Source organism: Myotis yumanensis, unplaced genomic scaffold (assembly GCF_028538775.1).
Source record: "Myotis yumanensis isolate MYYU_CA2020_CCGP unplaced genomic scaffold, mMyoYum1.0.hap1 SCAF_7, whole genome shotgun sequence".
Taxonomy (NCBI): Eukaryota; Metazoa; Chordata; class Mammalia; order Chiroptera; family Vespertilionidae; genus Myotis; species Myotis yumanensis.
This window is the reverse complement of record NW_027223758.1, coordinates 31022590-31048085: the sequence shown is the minus strand read 5'-3', so window position 1 is coordinate 31048085 and position 25496 is coordinate 31022590. Positions and strand designations below refer to the sequence as shown.

The 25496-nt window shown below is 53.4% G+C and overlaps 1 protein-coding gene across 2 annotated transcripts in view; it reads left to right on the top strand.

The window, feature by feature from the left end:
• Positions 1-18252: 18252 nt before the first annotated feature.
• The window catches only part of EBF4 (EBF family member 4), a 58857-nt gene continuing 51613 nt past the window's right edge, over positions 18253-25496 (top strand). For both annotated transcript variants that reach the window (XM_070421456.1, XM_070421457.1), the window contains exon 1: positions 18253-18389. In XM_070421456.1, the coding sequence (XP_070277557.1) occupies positions 18253-18389 (137 nt within the window). The remainder of the gene's footprint in view (positions 18390-25496) is intronic.

Sequence of the window (25496 nt, the reverse complement as noted above, 5' to 3'; positions counted from 1 at the left end):
CCTGATCCGCACACAGTAAACTCCTTGGTTTGTTTTCCCATAAGGTAAAAAAAAAAAATCCCCCAATTTCAACTGATGGGCTTTGAGCAAAGTTTTCATTGGGAAAAGGAAATCAAAGTGGCCCTGTGTGTGGGTCCTTTGGGCCAATTCAATGTACTGCACTGTCATTGGGGCTGACACTGCTGAAAGTATAACTGGTATTGATGTTTGTCCAGGCTTGTACTGTAAACGCAGTCAGCTCCAGAGGGGACTCGCCCATTCAGAGACTGCTGTGTGTTCAGAGGTGACTCTTGAACCCTCTGGGATGGTCCAGAAGAAACCATATAGGCTTCCAAGAGGAAAAACATAATCAGGAAAGATTACTGAGGCCATTTCTAGCCCAACAGTGCCACCTGCCGGACATAGTCACCAAATACATCACCAACTTGGATTTGGTGGTTAGAAAGGGAAGAACACAAAAGGTCTTACTAGTCAAGTGTAAATGCTGTATTCAAGAGCACAGCTTTCCTAGCCCTAACCTTATCTGGGCTTTACAAGAATGGCAATTCCTTTGGGGAAAACTTCATTCCTCACTTCATCACCTGAAGCAAAACTGCTAGCTCAATGGGACCCTCAATTCACAGAGGACCCCCCAAGTGCCTGCCTGGTTCGCCGGTGGTTTGGCTATACTGACACCAAATGGTGTCCACGTTCAACCTCAGCACCAGCTACGAAGAATTTAAAAAGCAGGCGTGTGCCCAGTGTTTGAGCATCTACCTATGAAACAGGAAGTTACAGTTAGATTCCCATGCCTGAGTTACTGGCTTGATCCCCAGTAGGGGGCGTGCAGGAGATAGCCGACCAGTGATTCTCGTCATTGATGTTTCTCTCTCTCCCTCTCCATTCCTCTCGAAGTCAATAAAAATATATTTAGCCCTAGCTAGTTTGGCTCAGTGGATAGAGTATTGGCCTGTGGACCAAAGAGTCCAGGGTTCAATTTTGGTCAAGGGCAAGTACCTAGGTTGCAGGCTCCTCCCCAGACTGGGCCCTGGTCAGGTGCGTGCAGGAGGCAACCAATTGATGTGTTTCTCTCACATCGATGTTTCTCTCTCTTTCCCTCTTTCTTCCACTCTCTCTCTCTAAAATCAATGGAAAAAATATCCTCGGGTGAGGATTTAAATATATATATATTTAAAAATAATCTATATAAAAACCTAAGTGACTGTCCGACCATCTGATAGGCCAATAGCTATGATGTGCACTGACCACTGGGGGGCAGACACTCAATGCAGGAGTGGAAACCACAGGCATGGAAACATGGAACAGACTGATGAATCTCAGAGGGAGGAGGGGAGGGGAGAGGGCAGGAAGAGATTAACCAAAGATCTTATATGCATACTAGAGGCTCGATGCACGGATTCGTGCGCCAGTGGGTTCCCTTGGCCTGGCCTGCAGGGATCGGGCTGAAACTGGCCCAGTGCACAGTGGGGTCCCTCAGCCTGGCCTATGGGGATTGGGCCAAAACCGGCTCTCCGACATCCCCCAAGGGTTCCTGGATTGCGAGAGGGTGCAGGCCAGGCAGAGGGACCCCACCGGTGCATGAATCCATGCACCAGGCCTCTAAAAAATAAATAAAAAGCAGGCATACTCATTCTGCTCAATGAGCAGAACTCAAGGCAGTGCTAATAGTCCTGGACAACACCTTCCCTGATGAAGCTTGGTTACATTTTTCTTTTTTTTTCTTTTTTATATTTTATTGATTTTTTACAGAGAGGAAGGGAGAGAGATAGAGAGTCAGAAACATCGATGAGAGAGAAACATCGATCAGCTGCCTCCTGCACATCTCCTACTGGGGATGTGCCCGCATCCCAGGTACATGCCCTTGACCGGAATCGAACCTGGGACCCTTCAGTCCGCAGGCCGACGCTCAATCCACTGAGCCAAACCAGTTTCGGCTTGGTTACATTTTTCATGCCTTTTGTGCCGTTGCCAATGGCCTAGCTGTGTGTCTGCAAGATTGGCAATTAAAGACATTCTTCTGTGGAGCTGCAAACTGTGGAAATAAATTCAGCTGCCAATCAGACAGCCTGGGTCACTCATGGAGATGCTCGTGGCAAGGGTATCAAATAAGACCAACTGGAATGAAGCTGCTGATCCCGCCTGCACTGCCTACACAACTGCCACCACTGCCTGGATCATTACACCAGTCCTGGCACTGTATCGGCCATCATGGACTGGGCACAAAGTCAAGAACTGTTTCTGATGCAGAACCACTGCTGCACCCCAGACTTGTGACACCTCCCAAAAGTCTTACAGTAAAGAGGTCACATTGCACAGGTGTCGCTACTACCTGCTCCTGGAGCATTGAGTACCTACCTCAGACCTTTGACCCCCTCTCTAGACCGTCCTGGTTGCCTCACTGCAGAGAGCACATTTTCAGGTTACAGTGTTGCTGTTCTAGTCTGATCAGGAGACTCTGGCCATACCGTTGTGGCCCTTGTAACTAAGCCACATCTAGTTTTTGGTTTTACAGTCTGACAATGATGTGACCTTTGTTGCAAAAGCCAACCAACAATAAGTCAAGGTATTCGATGGCCATGCCATGCTCCCTACCATCTGCAGACACCTCATGTTATTGAGCCCTGGAATGGCTTCTTCACAAGTAATCTCAAAAAGCTTCTGACTACCTCCCTTATCTCCTTTGACCCGCATACCTGTGTGAAGCAGTGTGGTCCCTGAACACAGCTATCCCCAGACAAAAAGCATCTCCTCTCAACCATTTCCTAAGTAATTAGCAAGACAAAGGGGTGGAAGGTTAAATAGACCTATTCTGAAGATTTTAGATTTTGAATACCTCTGGGCATGGTGCCCTTCCAACAATAATAACCATAGGCCAGCCCAGCTGGTACACCCTCCAGGTGTCAGCCTGGCAAAAGGAGGCCTGGGGGTTCAAATGTAATTCTGATTTACCACCTGGATTCTCCTGATGGATTTAGATGATTCATAAAAGTGATGATGACTTGGTTGAGTACACTGCTTGCCAAATCCCCCTACACTGGCCCACGGAGGCCAAGGTGGGAGATATAATGGGTCTCTGTGAATTTTGTCAATTTTGTCTCCCTCGTATCTGGTCCCTTCAGATGAAAGATCAGGGTACGAGTAGGAAAAAAAGATGAAGTCTTAGCTACTGGAAAGGGACACACTGAATTCGTGGCTATGGAGGCTGGTGATGCCAGCAGGTGCAGGGAGAGGGGACAGTTAATGTGCTCTTTGTCCCCTAGTTTCAACACTGCAGCCAATAAAAGCATCACCAAGTTCATCTGAGTCAAGCTTCAGCTGGCAGCCTGACCCCTCTGGGCTTGTCAGCCTGTCCTTATGCTATAGAAACAGAAGAACTCATGTGGGCATGGTCATTACTAAACTATTTGTGCCCTTTGCCATCAATGGCAGCTCCTGAATATGGAACCTCCCCCAACCCCATACTTGTACAAACACACCATCCAGCACAACCTTGTTTCAATCTGACTGGTACAAATGCATGTACTTTTCCTGTCACCCAATTGGCTTTGGTTCATATATGGCAGCTGAGGCTGCAACTATTTGGTAACACTGCCCATGTGACTTAACCAAACCAGTGTAATGATGATGCAAATCACATTTAAAACCAAATCTTTTTCGAAATATATTTTTATTGATATCAGAGAGGAAGGCAGAGGGAGGGAGAGATAGAAACATCAATGATGAGAGAGAATCATTGATCAGCTGCCTCTTGCACACCCCGTACTGGGGATTGAGCCTGAAACCCAGGCATGTGCCCTGACCAGGAAACAAACCATGACCTTCTGGTTCATTGGGCGACGCTCAACCACTGAGCCGGGCTTAAAATCAAATCTTGACTTGGAGTGACATGTGTATGTTTGTATGTGACCCTTTCGAGTATATTTTTATATGTGGGTCATGGCATGTCTCCTTATTAGAGTTGAGGGTTGCTTTTTGGCCTGTTTTCTCCTATAATTATTAGTAATGACATGAAAGATCAGCAGATTAGTCTGAAACTCACTTGTGAGAATTTTAATAGGTAATAACCTGACTTTAGACTATATCCTGGCTGCCTGAAATAAGATAAGACTTATTCACAGGTGACTGAGTGTGGGATCCTGGGTGGCACGGTTGAAGCCAGCACTTCAGGTTGGCCTCATTTTGCTGCCTGAAGTTCTATTGATAGTAGCCTTAATTAAATTCTCTATGAGGCAGACTGAGCAGATTTGGTCCCAGCCTCTGCTGATCAGATTAATCAGAGTGGCGGGTGGAGTGGCATACTCATGTGAATATTCACGCTCAGCCAGGAATGTGTGGGGCGAGTTGTTGGGAGAGGCGAGCTGCCATAGGCCCTGTGCACCACTGCTCATTTTTACTGGGCATGCCAAGAATACAAGGCCCTGACCACTCTGTCTGGATTATTTCTTTTCTCTTATAATTTATTTTTCAATTACAGTTGACATACATTATTGTATTAGTTTCAGGTGTACAACATAGTGATTAGGTATTTATGTAACTTACAAAGAGATCACCCCAGTAAGTCTAGTACCCATCTGATACCATACACAGTTATCACAATATTACTGACTATTTCTCTATGCTGTACTTTACATCCCCATGACTATTTTTATAACTGCCCATTTGTATTTCTTAACCCCTTCACCTTTGTCACCCAGCCTCCCGACCCACCTCCCAGCTGGAAACCATCAATGTGTTCTCTGTATCCATGAGATTCTTTCTGTTCTGTTTGTTGCATGGACTATTTGGTTCCTGTTCAGGGGTGTGTGTGCAGCAACCAACCTTGAGAATGACGTATTATCTCTCTCCAGGACAAAGAGCATGCTATTGCCTTCTAGAAAAGAGGTGGATTCCCCATGCCCGTGTTCCTCAGATGCACAGCACCCACAGGGCTCCTCCACATTGTCCCTGTGGGACTTAAGGGCCAAGAAGAGCTGATGCACACATGATGCTCTTGCTACTTGCTGTGCTGTAACAAATTTCTCTGTTTCTTCTCCAGGAATTTCAGGTCTTCTGCCAAGCATCCATGAAGCAGTAACAGGTTAACTTATTGGCTTGAAAGTAGTGGTGGGTGGGTGGCAAATTGCAAATACTGCCATGTAATGGGAGGAAAGAGATTAAACAGTAATTGCTAGGAAGGACTTTCCGTTGGGATAAAGGGTGTCCTGGGTGTTATCTTAGTCTGCTCAGGCTGCCACAGCAAAATACCATAGACTGGGGGTTTATACAACAAAAATTTCTTTTCTTTTTTTTTAAGATTTTAAAATTGATTTTTAGAGAAAGAAGAAGGGAGAGAGAAATATCAATGTGAGAGGGTGACACTGATCAGCTGTTTCCTGCATACCAGGGATCGAGCCCGCAACCTGGGCACGTGCCCTGACCAGGAATCAAACTGGTAACTTTTAGGTGCACAGGACGATGCCCAACCGAGCCACACCACCCGCACAAAATAAATTTATTTTCTTACAGTACTGGAAGCTGGGAAGTCCACGATCAAGGTGCCAGCCATTCGGTTCCTGGTGAGGACTCCCTTCCTGGCTTGCAGATGGCCACTTTCTCGCTGTGTTCTCACATGGTGGAGAGAGCGCTCTGCTCTGTTTTTCCTTCTCATAAGAGCACTAGCTCTAGCAGATTAGGGTTCCATCCCTATGATCTCATTTAAACTTTATCACCTCCTCACAGGCCCTATCTCCAAATACAGTCACAACGGATGTTAGGGATTTAAAACATAAACTTCAGGGGGACATAACATTCATCCCTAACAGGTGTCATCCAGGTCCAGTTAGGGCTGGAGGTGAGAGAAATCTTTAAAAGGAATGCTGGGAATATGAGGAGGCTGGTTAATTATGCAGAAGGGTTTCTAAAGGGTTTGGCAGATGTTTCAGGGAGTGAAGAAGTGGTGGAGGAGGAGTCAGGGCCAAGGAGAAACAGCATTGTGGGACTGAGAATATGGCCAGGATGGCCAAACTATGGGATCCACAGTTTCATAAATGAGTGACAAAACCAGGCATGAGAAGCACACACACACAAAAAAACTTCTACGGAATACTACACAAATGAAAATAAATGAACTACTCTTACAATACCATGGATAAATCTTACAGATATAATGATGAATAACAGCCAGATACAAAACACTACACAGTGCATGATACCTTTTATATGAACTCCAGGGATGGGAAAAATCAGTTTACAGTGTGAGAAGTCAGGAGAGGAGTTACTTCTGCAGGGCATGTATTGACCAAGGAGGAGGTACCGGAGATGGGATGTTGGAAATGGCTTGTATCTTAATCAGGGCTGTGGTTATATGGGTATATACATGTGTAAAAATTTATTGAGGTGTATACACATGGGCAATTTGCTGTGTTATGCCATAATTTAAAAATCAAGTAACTTTTTAAAAAAATCTTTCTTATTGAAAATATTACATATGTCCTCCTTTCCCCCCCACTGATCCCCTCCAGCCCACAAATAACTTTTTTTAAACTAAAAATAATAAAAGTTGTACATTAGGTCAAATTGACCATCCACATACATTTCACCCACGTGAAATGATCTTGCTAGTAAAAAGAAATGCCCACATACAGACTGCTGTAAAGTATGAGGTTCCCCACTTTTTTAAAATCCTCACCCAAGATATGGTTTTTATTTTTATTGATTTTAGAGAGGAAGGGAAAGAGAAAGAGAGAAACACTAATGTGAAAGAGAAACATCCATCAGGTTATCTCCCATATGCACCCTGACCAGGAATCAAACCTGAAATCTAGGTATGTGCCTTGACTGGGGGCGACCAAGCTGGCAGGGGAAGGCAGTTGGGGGCATTAGGCAGGCAGGCAGGTGAGTGGTTAGGAGCCAGTGGTCCTGGATCGCGAGAGGGATGTCCCAGATTGGAGAGGGTGCAGGCCGGGCTCAGGGACACTCTCCATGCACAAATTTCATGCACCAGGCCTCTAGTATTAAATATTATAATAATTAAACAATAATATTGCCTATTCAAGGCTCCAGACCCCAAATCCTTTTCACCATGTTGTGCATTGCAAGGACCTGGCTCCAATTGGCCAAGTGGCCATTGAAGGGTGAGAGGGAGAGACCTTGACGCTCTGTACCCCAGGAGTATGCCTGAGTGACAGGGCAGAGCAGGGCTAGGGGACAGAGAGCAGGTGTGCTGAGCCCATCTACTTGAGACACCCTGTGGAACCCCATATACCAAGTCAGTCCTGAGGTCCTGACCTCTGTCTCTCAGACAAGTCCTAATTCCATAAATATTTGTGTGCTAGGCTCTGTTCTGAACACTATGGATACATAAGAGAAGGAACAAAATTCCCATCTGCAAGAGCTGCAGGCCAGTAAGTGATAACCCTGTTCTATTAAGACATATCTCTCTTTAAGAAAAAAAGGAAAAAAAAGCCCGGTCCACTCTCAGTGATTGAGCGTGGACCCATGAACCAGGAAGTCATAGTTGGATTCACAGTCAGGATTCGATCCCCAGTGTGCAGGAGGCAGCTGGAGACAGCTGATCGATGCTTCTCATCATTGATGTTTCTATTTCTCTCCCTTCCTCTCTCTAAAAAAAAAAAGATCCAAGCGCCCTTCTTTTGCTGCTGTAATTTGTTCCTTCTACCTCTGTGACTTTCTAAATAAGTTTTCGCTTGTACTTGAACATTTACATATATATATATATATATATATATATATATATATATATTTCAGATTTTCTGCCACTGCCTGTGGGTAGCTAAGAGGCAGCCCTCCAGGGTAGTGTTGGGTGCTGTCACAGCTTTAGGTTAGAAACCCGCAGGTCCTGGACCCTCTCTTAGGGTAAAGCTGGGAGAGCAGCCAGCCTGGAGAAGACCTTGCTGCACCAGGAAAAACCATTCCCTTCGTCGTTCTCAATGGGGATTCAGACTGACTGTCTTTGAGATGGCTCATGATTGGGAGGGCTGTGAACAACCAGGAATATCAAGGGGACAGTCAGCCTTTGCTCCAGCCCAGAGATTGAAGATGGCAACTCAACTCCCCTGCCAACGCGTCCACCTATAGCTCTCGTCGTCTTACTATTTAGGGGTGAATAACTCAGCCTGGATTCGGGAAATGGGATCCTAAGGCAAGACTAACACCAGTGGTGCAGGATTTTCCTGAAGTCGCTGCAGAGACCTCAGCAGTCAGCAGGGAGGAAGGCTGAACTGGGCATACCCACCAGGAATCCTCTTGGATGGCCCTCGTCATTTCTATTTTCTTCGTGGAGCTATTTGAACAGCCATATTTAATGCATGTTTTATTTTATTTTATTTTAATTTTTTATCCTTCCTATATTTTAATGATCTTGGCGTCAAGTGGATCCAAGTGCCGGCTTGACACTATGGAACCTCTAGGGGGCGCTATGGACCAACTTCTGCCGAATGCACCACTTCTGATCTGTTTTCTCTGGTGCTGCACCCCCTTTCCGCGAGGGGGTGGGGCGGGAGGGCCGGAGGGGGAAGAGAGGGGAGGATGGAAGAGTTCTGCCAAATTTTAAGATACTGTTTTAAAGCCAGGTGGACAGGAAAAATTCCAAGCTCCTCAGTGTGACATCCTCGGCACAAGCATGATGCTCCAGGCGCAGGACCCCAAACCCACCCATTGAACTGTTCTAGTCTTACCTATGCTTGTCCTTCTTCCCAAGACCCCCCGTGCCCCTTCTCAGGCCCAGGTCCTCCTGCACTGGTCCCGTGCTCCCCTGTGCATTTTAACAGCCCAGGTCACTCTAGCGACCCTGAGTGGTATAAGTCCCCCCCCCCACCACCACCACCACCACACTGTGGTGTCCATAGGGCAGAGCCTGTGTTTTAGTCTTTGCTTATTCTCTAGCACTGGACACATGACAAGAGCCTTTCCCGTGGTTGTGAGCACGAATGTCCATGACAGGGAAAGATGAGGTCGGAGCTCTGGGCTGGTGGTCTGGGGTGAGCCTCTGCCTGGGCCAGAGAGGACTGGCATTCTCTGTGGGCTGGGACCCAGCCTCCTCCACCTGTCACCACCAGCCCTCCAGCTCTCTGTAACCACAACTACAGCAGACCCCAAATCCCTTCTTTCTTTCTTTTTTTTTTTTTTTAATTTTTTAAAAAATATTTTTTATTGATTTTTTACAGAGAGGAAGGGAGAGGGATAGAGAGTTAGAAACATCGATGCGAGAGAAACATCGACCAGCTGCCTCCTGCATACCCCCTACTGAGGATGTGTACGCAACCAAAGTACATGCCCTTGACTGGAATCGAACCTGCGACCTTTCAGTCCGCAGGCTGACGCTCTATCCACTGAGCCAAACCGGTTAGGGCTCTTTCTTTCTTTCTTTTTTTTAAAGAACACATTTCTTGTTTAAAAGATTTTTTTTTTTATTGCTTTTAGAGGAAGGGAGAGGGAGAGAGAGATAGAAACATCAATGAGGAGAGAGAATCATTGATTGGCTGCCTCCCGCACACCCCCTACTGGGGATTGAGCCTGCAATCCAGGCATGTGCCCTTGACCAGAATCGAATCTGCGACCCTTCAGTCCACAGGCTGACACTCTATCCACTGAGCCAAACCGGCTAGGGCCCAAAATCCCTTCTTCATGGAGAAGTTGCCGAAGTTTGAGAGGAGAAATTTGCCAAAGGAACTAAGATAAGTAAAAACACACATAGAGGTCCGAGAAACAGACTTACTGAATATAAAGAAAAGATGATTACCTTTGACCTTAAAGGCTGACCCACAATTTTCTCACTGGCCTTCCACCTGATGAGCCCAGCTGGCACCCTCATCACCCAGGGGCCTTATCCCTTGGTTCAGTGGTTCTAAGCCCTTCTGTGGGGCTGCAGGCCCTGAGAAGCCTCAAACGCCATCCTGGTTGGTTTCTTTCTAATCCATGTGGTTAGAATAGAATAGAAATCTATATAAGTCAGGGGCCCATCCAGACTGGCCTTAGCTCAGCACCACTGTCCTGGGTTGACTGACCTCCCTTTCTGCCCCCGGTTAATACTGAGACCCTATCTCCCAAATGTACCCTGGAAAGCGTCTTTCTAGAACCATGAAGATCTGCAACCATTATGAAAAGGAATGTGGACCCTGTTGCCTCCCAGAAAAGGAAGGTGTTGCAAAAGTGAGGGCACTGCAGGCAGAGAGGACAGCCAGTGTAAAGGGGTGGAGCTGAGAGTGTGGGACTGTGTTTGAGAAACAGTGTGATTTCTGCGTCAGGCACATAAGAGACTCGCACAGCAAGGGGATGGAAGGAAGGAAGGCTGGCAAGAGACATTTGGATCAGGCGTCAAAGGGCCTAGAGCAGGGGTGGGCAAACTTTTTGACTCGAGGGCCACAATGGGTTCTTAAACTGGACCGGAGGGCCGGAACAAAAGCATGGATGGAGTGTTTTTGTGAACTAATATAAATTCAAAGTAAACATCTACACTAATAAAAGAGAAACATGGTAATTGGTGTACGACCGCTACCCTTCCCATTGGCTAATCAGCGTATCCTTTTTTTTTTATTTTATTTTTTTTTATTTTAATAATTTTTATTTCTTAAAGTATTACAAAGAGTTTTACATATGTCTCCTTTTTTCCCCCCCTTGACATTCCCCCGGCCCCTACCCCCCGCTCCCCCCGCCCCGTGTCTTGTGTCCATTGGTTAATCTTATATGCATGCATATAAGTCCTTCAGTTGGTCTCTTAATCCCCCCCCCCCAACCCTCCCCAGGCTTCCCACTGTAGTTTAACATTCTGTTCAATGTTGCTCTGCTTCTGTATCTACCCCTGTTCATCAGTCCATACTGGTCCCCTTTATTTGTCCCAACCTCACTGGAGTAGTCTCAACCTCACCAGGGCCGTCTGAGCCTCACCAGGGCCGTTTCAACCTCACCGGGGCCGTCCCTACCTCACGGGGGCCGTTTCAACCTCACCGGGGTCGTCCCTACCACACCGGGGCCGTTTCGACCTGACCAGGGTCGTCCCTACCTCACAGGGGCCGTTTCAACCTCACCGGGTCGTCCCTACCTCACGGGGGCCGTTTCAACCTGACCGGGGTTGTCCCTACCACACCGGGGCCGTTTCAACCTGACCGGGGTTGTCCCTACCACACCGGGGCTGTTTCAACCTGACCGGGGTTGTCCCTACCACACCGGGGCCGTTTCGACCTGACTGGGGTCGTCCCTACCTCACAGGGGCTGTTTCAACCTCACCGGGGTCGTCCCTACCACACCGGGGCCGTTTCGACCTGACCAGGGTCACCCCTACCTCACAGGGGCCGTTTCAACCTCACCGGGTCGTCCCTACCTCACGGGGGCCGTTTCAACCTGACCGGGTTGTCCCTACCACACCGGGGCCGTTTCAACCTGACCAGGGTCGTCCCTACCTCACGGGGGCCGTTTCAACCTCACCGGGGTCGTCCCTACCACACCGGGGCCGTTTCGACCTGACTGGGGTCGTCCCTACCTCACGGGGGCTGTTTCAACCTCACCGGGGTCGTCCCTACCACACCGGGGCTGTTTCGACCTCACCGGGGTCGTCCCTACCTCACGGGGGCCGTTTCAACCTCACCGGGGTTGTCCCTACCACACCGGGGCTGTTTCAACCTGACTGGGGTTGTCCCTACCACACCGGGGCCGTTTCAACCTGACTGGGGTCGTCCCTACCTCACGGGGGCTGTTTCAACCTCACCGGGGTCGTCCCTACCACACCGGGGCCGTTTCGACCTGACTGGGGTCGTCCCTACCACACCGGGACCGTTTCAACCTCACCAGGGCCATCCCAACCTCACCGGGGCCATCCCAGCCTTACCGGGGAAACAGGAAGTTTGGCCCTCTGTCCCCTGCCGGCACCTCCCCACTAGACAAAATCTCCAGGCGTTCCTGGTGGTTGAACATCCAGCACTCCTGCCCTCCACCAAGTGCACAGACTGCCTGTCTGCTGTCCCCCAGCGCCCCACAAGAGACTGGGACCAGTGGGCATGTTTGTGCGCTTGCTGGTACAGCAGTTCCACAGTGCCGGCCGAGTCAGGCCCAGCCCTGGCCGGCCCCGGACCCGACTCTGCCCCCCGATTGCGTCCCTCCCAGATGCAAGGAGCTGAAATCTGCAGCCTGCTGGGATGGGCTCTGTACTTGGTGCCTCTGCACATCCTACTCAGTCTCAATGCGCTTCTTTCTATGCGAGGAGTTGAAATCTGCAGTTTGTTGGGTTGGGCTCTGTACTTGGTGTCACATCCTACTCAGTCTCAATGTTCTTTCTCTCCTTCCAGTTGTAGAGCTTCCACTGGGCCAACTTTCCCATGGTTCTGTATGATAGGTGTTTGTCTGATATTTGGTAGTTTCGACGTTGTTGTGTGAGGTAGCACGCACAGGTCTCTTCCTTATGCCGCCATCCTGGTTCTCCTGGGTCTGCTTCTTGAGTGTGTCTCTCATGGCTGCGAGCAGTTGAAGTCTGCAATTTGTTGGGATAGGCTGCAAAAGCGCAGGTGGGTCTTTTTGTGCACCTGGCACAGCTTGGATGGGGATGTAAATTGATTAGGGCTGAGACTCAGGGAGTCGCCATGGCGGAGCAAATAGCACTGGCTGAGTCTCCGCGGCCCCTTGACTCTCTGCCAGGGCTTTGTGTCCCCCAGTGGCGGCGAGCAGCTGTGCAACAGAGTCTCCCTCGCTTTCTGATGGCTACAAGGCCGTGCTGCCTCTCCCTGTAGGGTCTGGTGCTTCATGATCCTGCCTGAACCAGCTCAGTGGATTTGAAAGTTTGCAGAAGAAAAGGCGTTTCTACTTGTGAGTCTGGCACAGCCCAGATGGGAATGTAAATTGCGTAGGGCAGGGTCACAGGGAGTCGCCGGGGCAGAGACTCAGCGGCCCCTTGCCTATCCAGGACTCCAGGACTTTGCGTCCCCCAGTGCCGGCGAGCAGCCGAGCGCCAGAGCCTCCCTCGCTTTCTGACCGCTGGAAGGCCGTGCCGTCTCTCGCCTTGGGGCCTGGGGCCTCAGAGACCGCCCGAACCAGCTCAGTGGATTTGAGAGTTTGTAAAAGCAGTCATTCCCTCTTGTGCCTCTGGCACAGCCCTGAGGGTAGGGCGGGGTCACAGGGAGTTGCCAGCGTGGAGGAAATAGCGATGGCGGCGTCTCCGCGCCCCTCGCCTCCCCGGGACACCAGGACTTCTTGTCCCTTGGTCCCGGCGAGCAGCCGCGTGTCAGAGCTTCCCTCGCTCTCCGACCACTGCAAGGCCGTGGCCGCCTCTCCCTGTGGGATCTGGGGCCTCAGAGACCCGCCCCGCGCAAGCCCAGAGGATTCGAGGGTTCGTAAAAAACCGAGAATCCATTTGCAGCCCGCGTGGCGTGTGACTGCGTACCTCTGGTTTTGGTGCCTCCGTAGCTCCCACTCAGTCTCACTGCGCTTCTTTCTTTTCCTCCAGTTGTGGATCTCCCACTGGGCCAACTTCCCCATGGTTCTGAGTGGCGGTTGTTTACTTCATAGTTGATAGTTTCAATGATGCTGTGAGAGAGCAGCACACACAGGTCCGCTCCCTACGCCGCCATCTTGGTTCTCCATCTATTTCTCGGTTGCAGGCTTAATCAGCGTATCCTTATGCAAATTAACTGTCAGCCAAGATGGCGGCCGGCAGCCAGGCAGCTGGAAGCGAACATGAGGCTTGCTTGCTCCAGGGACTGCAGACTGCAACGATCCCCGCCTGACTTGCCGGCCTCTGAGTTGTAACTCTAAGAAACTATGTTGCAAATATAGAAGCTAAACAAAACCCCAGAAAAAAGCTTTTAGCCAGCCGAGATCTCAGAGCTAGAGTTACACATTGTTTCGATTATAGCAGCGGAAGCCTCGGAGCTAGAGCCAGGGCTAAAGCTGGCCCAGAATAAAAATTAAAAAAAAAAAAGAAAAAGAAAAAAAGGAGTGGTTGGGAGCTTCAGTCAATTGCCAACCTGAAAGCAGCCCTCAGCTCTTCACCCAGACTGGCCAGGCACCCCAGTGGGGACGCCCACCCTGATCCAGGACACCCTTCAGGGCAAACCAGCCGGCCCCCAGGCCTCTATCCTATATAGTAAAAGGGTAACATGCCTCCCAGCACCGGGATCAGCGGAGCCTCGAGGCCTCCTGGCACCGGATCAGAGTGACAGGGGGCAGCGCCCAAACCCCCTGATGACCCTGCAGCTCTGTGTGTGACAGGGTGTGGCGCCCCCCCCCCCCCGCCCCCAGGCCCTGCTCTGTGTGTGACAGGGTAGAGCCATAACCTCCCCATCAGCCCTACCCTGAGTGTGAGAGTAGGGGCACCCCAACCCCCTGATCGGCCCAGCTCTGTGTGTGACAGGGGGCGGCGCCCCAGCCCCCCCCCCCCCCCACGGGCCCTGCTTTGTGTGTGACGGGGTAGAGCCATAACCTCCCCATCGGCCCTACCCTGAGTGTGACAGTGGCGGCGCCCCAACCCCCTGATCCGCCCTGCTGTGTGTGTGACAGGGGGCGGTGCCCTAACTCCCCTATCGACCCTACTCTGTGAGTGACAGGGGGGAGCTCCTCAACCCCCTGATGGGCCCTGCTCTGTGCGTGACAGGGGGGAGCTCCCCAACCCCCTGATGGGCCCTGCTCTGTGTGTGACAGGGAGGAGCTCCTCAACCCCCTGATGGGCCCTGCTCTGTGCGTGACAGGGGGGAGCTCCCCAACCCCCTAATTGGCTCTGCTCTGTGAGTGACAGGGGGTGGCGCCGCAACCTCCCCATCGACCCTGCCTTGAGTGTGATAGGGGGCGGTGTCCCAACCCCGCAATCAGCCCTACCCTGAGCGTGACTGAGGGTGGCATCGCAACCTCCCAATCCGCCCTGCTCTGTGCATGACAGGGGGCAGTGCCCCAACTCCCCAATCAGCCCTGCTCTGAGCCCGACCAGGGGCTGCACCTAGGGATTGGGCCTGCCCTCTGCCACCCAGGAGCAGGCCTAAGCCAGCAGGTCGTTATCTCCCGAGGGGTCCCAGACTTCGAGAGGGCACAGGCCGGGCTGAGGGACCCTCCCTTCCCCCGCCCCCCCAGTGCACAAATTTTTGTGCACCGGGCCTCTAGTCATTACATAAAAGGGTACGGTCTTTTTTTTTTTTTTTTTTTTTTAGTTTTATTCATTTCAAACGGGCCAGATCCAGCCCGTGGGCCGTAGTTTGCCCACGGCTGGTCTAGAGTGTCCCTAACTGAGTCCCTAAATGTCTCCTTGGGGAGTCAGGAGAAAATCTTGGAAGTTCCTAAGCAAGTGATGGCATACTTTTTAAAAAATTGTGGCAGGAGGATGGAGGGTGGTTGTGGGATAAACTGCTGGGGACAGGCTGAGACTGTGGAAGAGCAAATGCTCTCTGAGAAAGAGAGAAGGGAGCAAGGCACAGAGGGACTGAGGCACTCAGAGGGGTAAGAGGAGAGACGGAGTGCTCAGGTCACCAGGTGTGTGTGTGGGGGGTGGGGGGGGTGGGGGGTCAGAGGCCTGAGGCCAGAGAAGAGCAAACAGCAGCAGTGCAGGCCAGACTGGCAAGGAAGGCGTCGTTCTGGGGAGTGAGTCTGTGGACTTTCTCAGAAACAGGAGGGGCACAAGTTGGAGGAAGAGGCGGGACAAGGGGAAGATTCTCTTAAGAGCGGGGAGTTCTGCGCAGAGGAAAGAAAGAGGATCAAAACCCAAGCAGATCATATGGGGCAGCATCAGGAGATGCAAAAGGCGAGACTGAGCAAAGAGGTCCCTGGTGCCTGCTTCTCCAAGGTACAAGGGAGGAGAGAATGGATGAAAACACTGAGAAAGGCTGAAAAGGATGCACAGCTGAGAGACAGCAGGATCCGGTCAAGATTCCTACCTCCTCTCCGTTAAGTAAGAAGTAGGGTGTCTGCTAGAGATGTAAAAGCCAGAGGCAGGTTTGAAGGTGGAGCATGTATGCAACAGCTTTGGGTGGTTACATTTGGGCTGCTCACATGTAACGTGTCTAGAAATCTCCCGGGATCTTGTTAAAAGGCAGTTCTGATTCAGCAGGGCCTGGGCAGGGCCAAGATTCTACATTTCTAACTAGCTCCCCTGTGATGCCAATGCTGCTGGTCCAGGGACCACACTGGGAGGAGCAAGGACTTAGAGAGCCGGGTAAGGAGGGGGAGAGATTGGCATAAGAATTCACCTTAAGGAGAGACCTTCCTTTGATAATCTCACCTGTGGTAAAAGCTGAGGCCTTGATTAGTCTGGGAGGGAGCGACAGGTCCTGCAGGTGATGGAGAGGGGGATGGGGAAAGGGAAGGATGGTAAAAAGGACAGAGGTCGACAGGAGGTGGGGGAACCTCTGGGGTGGTAGGAGGCCCAGCAGCCTCCCTGGGGTCCTTCATCTGGGTCCATGTGGGGCGGACCACTAACTACACACTTGGAGGCCCCTCAAAAAGAGGGTGGGAGTCAGTTGGGGCAGGAAAGTGATATTCTGGGGGTGTCTGAGAGTGACACAGTGGGCAGGGCAGGCCACCTCCATGCTGTTCTGCAGGAAAGTGCTGGGCTCATTCTGGGCTTGTGCAAAGTCTGGCAAGACACACCAGGACAGAACTGGAGAGAGGGGCAGAAATAGCTCTACCCCGGGGTCAAGGGTAAGATGATGTCTGTGCCAGGAACTCATAAAAGAGAATGAAATCTGAGAGGGAAGATTCTCTGGCTGAAGAGAAAGACTCGGAGTCCTCACTCCAAGCCCCAAGACTCCAACTTGCAATAAAAAAGCAAGAGGTTTTGGAAAGGCACAAGTTGGAAGGACAATGCTTTAAGTTTAGGCAACAAGGACTAGGGATGACAGGGATTGGGGTGGGGGTGCAGGGACTCCGCTGGGCGCCCCTGGGTCCAGTCGAAGAGACAGAGGTTTGAGTCCTGGGCTGAGGTTAAGCCGGGGTCAGGTTCATCAGAGAAATGCCCGGAGCACCGCCTGGAGCAAAGACCATCAAGAGTAAAGGTTGGAGGCGTCAACATGAGCAGCAAGTACAGGACCAGGGCGACGGCGTGAACAGCGACGGGTACTTGGGGAGGCAGATGAGGCTGCGGAGCCGGAGGACCGTCCTGGGGCGACCCGGAGGTGGCGGCGGTTTCTGAGCGCAGCGTGGCAGGCTCCCCCGCCGCACAGCCCCGTCTGCTCACGGCCGGGGCCTCCCTGGCCCCGCAGGTCCCTCCGGTCCTTCCCGCTGCCTCGGCCAGGCCGCAGCCCCCAGCCCCGGAGACTGACTCGCCAGGGTCCGCCCCGCCGCGGCGGCCCGGGCCCGGCCGCTCCTCCCCCGATGATGTCACGTCCCTGGCCGCCCCTCGGCCAGCCGCGCCGCCCCGCCCCCGCCTCCCCCGGCCCCTAGTCCCCTGGGCCCGCCTGCTCCCGCCATCCCTCCTCCCGCGCGCGCTCCCTCCCTTCGGCTCCCGCTCCCCCGGGAGCGGCGGCGGCGGCGGGATGGCCCGGGCCCGCGGCCAGGCCCTGGGGAGCGGCGGGCGGCGGCGGCCGCGGCGGGGCGGCGCGGGAACCGGGCCCCGGGGGGAGTCGGCCGGGCTGCTGCTGCTGCTGCTCCAGGTGCTGCCGCCCGGGGCTGCGGCAGGGCCGGGGCGCCGGGGCAAGCGGGGCGCGGGCGGCGGCGGCGGCGGCGTCTGCTGGCCCGGCGCTGCCCCTGCCTTTCCCCGGGACGCGCGGTTGCTGCTGCTCCTGCCTCCCCTGCCGCCGCTGTCGCCTCCACCGCCGCCGCCGAGCTCCGCGCCCGCAGCCTCCGCCTCCCGGATGGTAATCAGCACCCCGCGCCGGCGCCACGGGCGGGCGGGAGGTGGGGGCGGCGAGGGGAAAAGGGCGGGCAGCCCCGCGCCCCCTCCTCGCCGGAGGCAGCTCCTAGGGCGCTCGGGCCCCCCCTCCGACGACCGCGGCCCTGGGCAGCCGCCAGAGCGCGCCTCTGGGGCGCCTCCGCGCGGACCGGGTGCCGGCTGCGCTCCCGCCCTCCCCACCCCGCTCACAGTCCGCCCGCCGGCGCTCAGGCCGCGGGGGAATCCCTCCATCTCCCCGCCCCGCGCCCCGGGAGGGGTGGGGACAGCGCTGGCGCTCGCGGACCCGCTTTCTCCGAGGGAGCGCCCCAGAGGCTAGTGCGCACGGAGCCGCCGGGACTGCGCGCTGCGCTGCCCTCTTAGAGGCGTCGGTGCCGTCGGGTCCCTGGGAGCTGAGACGCCCGCAGCCTCAGGGGGCGCGGATCCCCCGTGCTGGGGGCGCCCACCCACCGCGCGCCCTGATGTTCCCTGCGCAGGATGCTCTGCCCCGCGGCGGGCTGAACCTGAAGGAAGAGCCGCTTCTGCCTGCAGGCCTGGGTTCGGTGCGCTCCTGGATGCAGGGCGCAGGCATCCTGGACGCCAGCACCGCGGCGCAGAGGTAAGCGCTCGGAAGCGACCCAGCGCTCTGGGGTTGGACGGCTCCGCGCCGCCTTCGCGCAGCTTGCAAAGCTGCTAGGGCGCAGGCTGGAGGGAGCCCTAACTCTGGACAGTCCCAGCAAGCTCTCCCGCCCACCCTGCCCCGAGCGAGCGTCAGTGCTCTCTCCTGAGGATGTGGGGCGGGCAGGCCGGGGCGGGGCTTCTGCCTCCACTCCAGGCTGTCCCGGCTCTGACTTCTGACTATTGCAGGTGGGCCCGGCCACCCGTGGCTCTAAGGAAAAGGTATCCCGCCTGCCCGCCGTCCTGAGCCTAACCCCACAGCCACCAGCCTTGTAGGAACGGCCAACCCCGGCTCCCTGGACAGTCCCAGTGCCTCTCCAGGTCCAATTCCGGGGCTCAAACCCAGCCCCCTTTCTGCTTTCCCACGCCCCTCAGTGGGAGAATGGGTGTGCTGTGCTGGAGAAGCGGCAGGGGGCTCAAGAATGGGAAAGATGAGGCGGGCAGCCAGCCCGCTTTGCTAGCTAGAGTGATTGGGGCTGGAAATGGGGCAGGGCCGCTCAGGTCCCGCCTCTTCTCAAGGTGTTTTTCTGGTGGGTCCTGCGGGAGGCTGGGTGTCCCTGGGAAGCTCGCACCCACACCCATCTCCTCTGACTCCTTTGCAGAAGTCTGGGCAGGGAGGCTGGGTGGGGGATGGACTCCTGGATTTGGAAAGGAAGTTTAAAGATGTGCTGACCTGCCCCCACCACACTAGGGCCCCCAGCTTTTTGTATCTCTAGTTGTGAGCATGGGGGGTAGGGGGGGTAGGGGGGGTAGTATGGAGAGGTGCTGCCTCTGCAGACAGCTGGGACATGTGAAAGCTGGGCTTCCCAGAGTCCTGAGCAGCTGCTCGTACAGCAGTCTGAAGGGATTCTCATAGGGGATTGCCTGGCACCCAGGCCATGTTTTCACATCCCCTGCCCTGTCCAGGGGACACCACTCAGAGTCCAACCCCAGCCTTACCCCTTAGCACACCTTGTTTCATGCTCAGACTGAACCGGTGATTCTGCACGTCCTTTTATGACTGTCAGGAGGGAGCACTGGGGGGATTCTCTCTGGAGTTCATCTCTTCAAGAAGAGAAAGGTCTTGCTTCTGCATTAATTCACTCATGATATAATTATATTCCAGAAAATTGGAAAATAGGACACAAAACCCCACCTCTCTAATACAACTACTGTCAACACTTTCTTCCCATCTTTCTTCTCATTACCATGTTTTTTCCCCTGTGCTATGCGTACAATTTTGTATCCCGTTGTTTTTCTGTTGGTTCTGGCTTTTTTATTTAACGTGACATAATCAATCTCTTAACATCGCCCCATGTTTCTCTCCACCTCTGGCTGTGTGGTGAAAGCTCCTTATAACCGTGGATAGGGAGCTCCAATGGGGCCTCTGGGGTTTAAGGTTCCTCTTTCTCTCTGACCCTCCCGTGTCCCAGCCTCAGGCAGCAGGTTGGATGAGGGGGAAGCAGATGTGAAAGGGGGCAAGTGCCCTTGTAGCTTCTGTGGGTGCAGGAAGTGTGGGGTGAGGCTCTGCCAGCGGATTAGGCCACCAGCAGTGTTGTCTTCACATGGGGGTCTTGACTGGTGCTTGGGGGTCAGATTTGAGTCCCCAGGGCCACATTGCTGGACTCAGAAGGCTTCCCCAATTTGAAAAGGGGCATTTCTTCAGGCCTGGGCTGCATGTCTCCAATTCCAGAGACTTGTCTTAGGACACAGCCTGAGAGGGCTCCCCACCCCCCCACCCCCCACCCCCCACATTTGAGTGACTCTGGGTCACCTCCTTCCAGAGAACAGGCTAATCCTTTCTCCTCATTCTTCCCAGAAGTAGCCCAGCCTCTCTCCTGTTTGTATCTCAATCCTCAGTTGGTCTTGTGCTCAGCTCTTCCCATCCTAAAACAGCAAAAACCAAACTTCTTTTCCTGTCCCCACCTCCCTCTTCAACCTCTGCCTGGTTCCTCTCCCTCTCATCTCTGAGAAACTTGCCCAGGAGCACCCCGCCCCCCGCCCCCCCCCCCCCCCGCCCCCTCAAGGCTGCTTAGCTGTCTTTGATGCTCTCCTTTGCCCCACAGTCACCTGGTTGTCAGGGCTTCTGGAAGTTCCCTCTGTGTCCTACTCCTAATCTCAGTGCCTACGGACAATTTGTAATGATGTCATGCCCTCCACCACTTTCCTCTCTGGCTGATGGTTAACCTACCCTGGTTTCCTACTGTCCAACCTCGGCCTCTTACCACTCCCCCAAACCATCTGCCATGCATTGGGGACCAAAGCGATATTTCCAAAGAACTCTTCTCTGCTCATGTCCCTCTTCAGTTAAAAACTTCAGTGACACCCCCTTCCTCCCAGAGATTCAGCATTCAAGGCCCATCACAGTCTGATCCCAAGTTTCCTTGCAGCCTTTGTATGATACTTGTCACTCAGCAATGGCTCTTGAAACAGTTCCCCTGTTCCTAGCACCCACATGCCCACCGAATAGTCTTACCCAGTACCTTTTCTGTCTGTGCCCTCCCACCCAACCCAAGGGAATGGTTTTCAGTACTGCCTAAGGCTAGAGTCAGCTCTGCCTTGACTCTCCCGAGCTTCCTTGCCTGCTAGCCTGTTCCTTCAGAGCAAGGAGGATGGCTTGTTCATCTTGTGTCCACAGCATGAGGACAGGCTCGAGCAGTCATTAGGTGGGCAGAGAGCATCTGCTGAAGGAGACAGGAGTGCATGTTGGAAGGATCCCAAACTCCTTTCTGTTGGGCTACCCTCTCCACTCTGGTGGTCTCTAGGATCTACCTGACCCCAGGAACCAGGTACTGGAGCAGCTGCTGCTCTCCAGTTCTGCAAAGCCAAGGTTCACAGAAGCTAGGGAAGGAGAAGCCCCAGACCCTAAGGACAGTAGGGAGGATCTGCCAACAGGAAGGAAGTTCTCAGCAAAAGAGGGGTGGGGGGTAAGAGGGGCTGCATACCCTCACACTGGAGGCAACAGTGAAGGGCAGGGAAGCCTGGTGCAGAGACTGGCAGGGTCTTCCAAGTGGAGAGCTTTGCCCAGGACCCTGGCCATTGCCATGACTGTCCCCTCTCTGGGCCAATAGGACTTTAGCTCTGAGACCCATATCCCAGCTTCCCCGACTCCCCTTCAGACCCACATCCTCTTGTTAGAGTGCTCGGCACAGAAGCAGCTGTCCTGTCTTTCCGATGTGATGCCCAGCCTGAGGCCCGTGAAGGACCCGGCCAGCCTCCCCTCGAGCTGGTTCCACCGCACTTGCAGGGCCCTGAGAGGCAAGCCAGCTGGGGCTGCCTTTCCTGTAAGCAGCTGCAGGCTAGCCTCCCTGCTAGGAAATGCTTTTGTTTGCTTTAATAATTAATAGCCGCTCCTCAGCCTGGGACCTGGCAGACAGGCCTGTGGGTGGGTGGTGAGGGAGTGGGCAGAGAGAAGCAGGGTGGCCAGTCTTTTTCCTTCTTGTTTAGGGACCTCGGTGGCTGAGACAATTTCCTGGGGTAGGTGATCAGAGCCGCTGCTGGGGCAGTGGGGGCAGGGGATATGAAGCAGCCCCCAAAGCCTCCTCTCCTTCCGGCAGGCAGCTGTGGACATGGCTTCTGACCAGCTGCCTCTAGCCACTAGGTCTCCTCTGCCCACGTGGCCGAAGTGGGTGCGCACCAGCGAGCTTCTGCTTTTATCTTCCCTGGTCTGTGGCATAGACAGGCTCTGGGCATGTCGGGTTGGGCAGGACTAGGCCAGTAGATCTTGGTTAGGGCCAGGAATGCCAGGCCTAGCTTGATGGTTACCAGCAGTCCCAGGGGCCCTGGGGATGCCTGAAGGAGAATGGGGGCCAGTGGGACGCTTGGAGGAAGTGAGGATGCAGAGGAAAAGTGGGGGGCACTTAGGGAACCATGCCAGGGTAGGGAAAGGACGAGCAGGATTTAGCAGAGACTTTAGGGGAATCTGAGACAAGGGTTCAGATGTAGTAGACGTACATTTTTTTTGCTCCTTCCACCTTCAGGGGGAGGGTGGTCAAAAAACAGCCTCCCCTCATTTCTGATGACCTCAGGGCTTGTCCCCACTTCCCAGCATCCCAGACTCCAAGAGGGATCAGGCTCAAGCCAAGGCACTGTCAGAACCTTGGGCTGTCAAGGAGGGGAAGAGGGAGGATTTGGTGCTGGGCAGGAGCAGGAAGACGCCTGAGGGTGCCTCTGGGGGGAAGCCAAAGCTCCAGCTTCAGCCACTTGTCCTCTGTGGTTTGAGATGCTTGTTTTAAATTGCTAGTGTTTGTAATAACCATGTAGTCAAGGATGTGAGGAACCACTAGTGGCCTGAGAACAGAGCAGAGAAGGTGAGGGAGGTGTTGTCTGTACTACCCAGTCATGGCAAAGTCCAGCAGCTTCTGTGAGAAGGACTCTGGGGCATCCTGCTCAGCCTCACAAAGGAGCACCTCCAGGCACCGCTGGGTGGCCCTGGGACCACTGGGAGGCCCTAGCAATAACAGCCAGACAACTTGGCAGCCCCTCGTATGTCCCCATATCACCCCTCTGTGCTCTGGAGCACAGGCCACCTGAATGGCCCAGACTGTGAAGGTCAGGTTGTCCTTGAACTTGGACTCCCAGCACAGTACTCAGGAAGCCCATGCACACACCATGTTTGCTACAAGGCAGGTGTCCTCCCACCAAAAACTAGCTGTGCAAACCAAAGCTTTTTTTTTTTTGTTTTTTGTCACAGTTGCCTTTAACTTTGGGGCTATTTCAGAACAGAAGATGGGAAGGGCCCTGATGGAAATATGAAAGTGACTACTTTCTCCTCCCATATCCTGGTTCTTTAGTACAGGGGCAAATGGCCCACCACCTCAGCACCCTCCAGAGTTGGTAGGAAAGTGGTTTGAACATTTTGTTGAAAACAATACTAGTATTTTTAAGAAAGTGAGATGTATAATTCGTTTTGGAGTCTTACAAAAAGTAGTTAATGTGGCTGTTTTCATCACTCAGCTACATTTACGGTACCTGAAAAGGCCACTGGTGTGGCAGGCTTTGTGCACTGATGATGCTTAGTGAATGAGCTATTTCTGAATTATAGGCCCCAACCACAAAGGTGCCAGGTGAGGCAGTTCTTGTGCCTATCGGCCTCATGACTTCCATTACACCCTGGTAGTTGGCACCCCCGCCCCCCCCCCCCCCCCCCATGTCCTCTCGGAGCCTTTGTAAAGGGTCTGCTTCCCCTGCCAATATCTGATTCCTAACACTTATTTAGGCTCCCAGGGCCTGTTCTGCCCACTTGCACATCAGGCCAGAAGTACCTGCGAAGTATTCCAGAAGCCCTAAACCAATGGCTGGCTGGAGTCGGAGGGTAAATACCCCCGTTCCTTCCAGCCTTCTGGCGCAATAACTCCAAAGCACGTGCTCTCGGCTGTTTCCAGAGCCCCCCTCCCCCCCCCACCCGTGCGGTTGCCCACAGTAGCAACTTTTCAATAATGCACCCTTTATAAACCGCCCTTCCTTTTCTCTCTCACACCCCACCTCCATCAATGTTTCCCGCCTCCTCTCCCACATAAGCTTTGCATCTGAAGGTTCTGCTTCTGGGGAAACCCAAATAAAACACTTGCCTCTCCAGACTCCAGAGGCTCTATTCCAATCTCCCTTCTTTGAGATAAAGGAGTCATATCCATAAACATTCTTGCAGTTTCTCCCCGACACTCTGAACTTGGGCAACCCCACTTTGGGAGACCACATTATCAGAGACGTTGGCCTTCATCTACATCTGTCTGCTTCTAAGCTAGTGAGAGAGCAGTGAGTGGGCCCACCTCCCACCTGTATCCCACACATCTACACCCAGGCCACGCGCAGCAGGGCCCGCAGACCTCTCCGCATCCCCTGGCTCTCTTTGAGTTTCTTTCTGTTCTTTAATTGTGGTTTGTTTTCTCACTACAAGAGCGTCAGCTATTCCCAAGGGGAGAAAGCAAAATTCTCTCCTTCCCTCTCTCAACCCTCTCCTTTGGGGCTTACAATTCCATTCAGGGATGTCGGTCAATTCCATTCAGGGATGTTGGTCGGTCACCCACTGCACACTTGGGGTGGGAGTGGAGGTGCCTGGGGGGACCAGGAGAAGAAAGGCCTAGTCCAGACCAGCTTCTGGTGCTCTCACTGATGTGCTGGTCCTTTGTCATTCTCTGTCTCTCAGTTCATAGGAATACTAGAATGTCTTTAAAGCAAAACCTTTTTTATCTCACCTTGATCTTCTCACATACCGGGCTGGGTTTGAATGGGGTAAACTGGAGACATTCACAGACCAGGAGCAGGCCTGGGTGTGCCCAGCAGGGGGCTTGCCCAATCTGCAGTCTCCTGGCCTGCAGGGGCTGCGGCTGTCACATTGTTCTGGTCAGGATAGTGATCCTGTCTCAGCTCTGCACTAGCCACCTCGGCCCCATTGTTTTGCATGGGTGGGTGAGGCCAGGGGGAGGATTGTGCCTCAGACCCACTAAACAAGGTGGGGGAGAGAGGATAATGCTGGGCTGTCTCAGGGGAAGTGGGACTGAGCCCGACCCCTGTGGGGTGGGGCACAGGCCTATGAGACAGGGCAGCCCCTCCATACTCCCCAGCTGGCAGCACCAGTGTCACAGACCCCAGGCAAGGGTACCTGACCTCTCTCTCCAAGAATCCCCTCCTGTGGGGAGAGTGGACCCTGTGAAGGGAGCTTGGCTTGGGGCTTAGGCCAGACTTCCCAGGTCTGGTTCTGAGGAGGCTGCAGGAGCCAGCAGGTAGGCAGGACTCAGGACTGCCTGATATTTGCCAAGAGGGATGGATGGGAGAGACCAGCACCATTGGTTTACTCTTGGCCTGGGAAGTACAAGGGTGTCTGTGTAGAAAGGGTGTGTTGAGTGGTCTAGGGGATCCACCCTTCCTCTCTTAAGACGTTTTTTGCTTTCCTCTCTATCTTCACTCCCTGCTGTCTGAAAGCTTTCCAGTGTCTTTCCTGGGCGAGATGACAGAGTGATCTGGGATGGTTCCATAAGCCCACCCCCTTCTGGCCTTCTCTCATCCCAGGTGGTCCTGGAACCTGTCCCTGGGAGCTTTTCACCCCCCAAAGTGGTCCTGGGGACTGGAG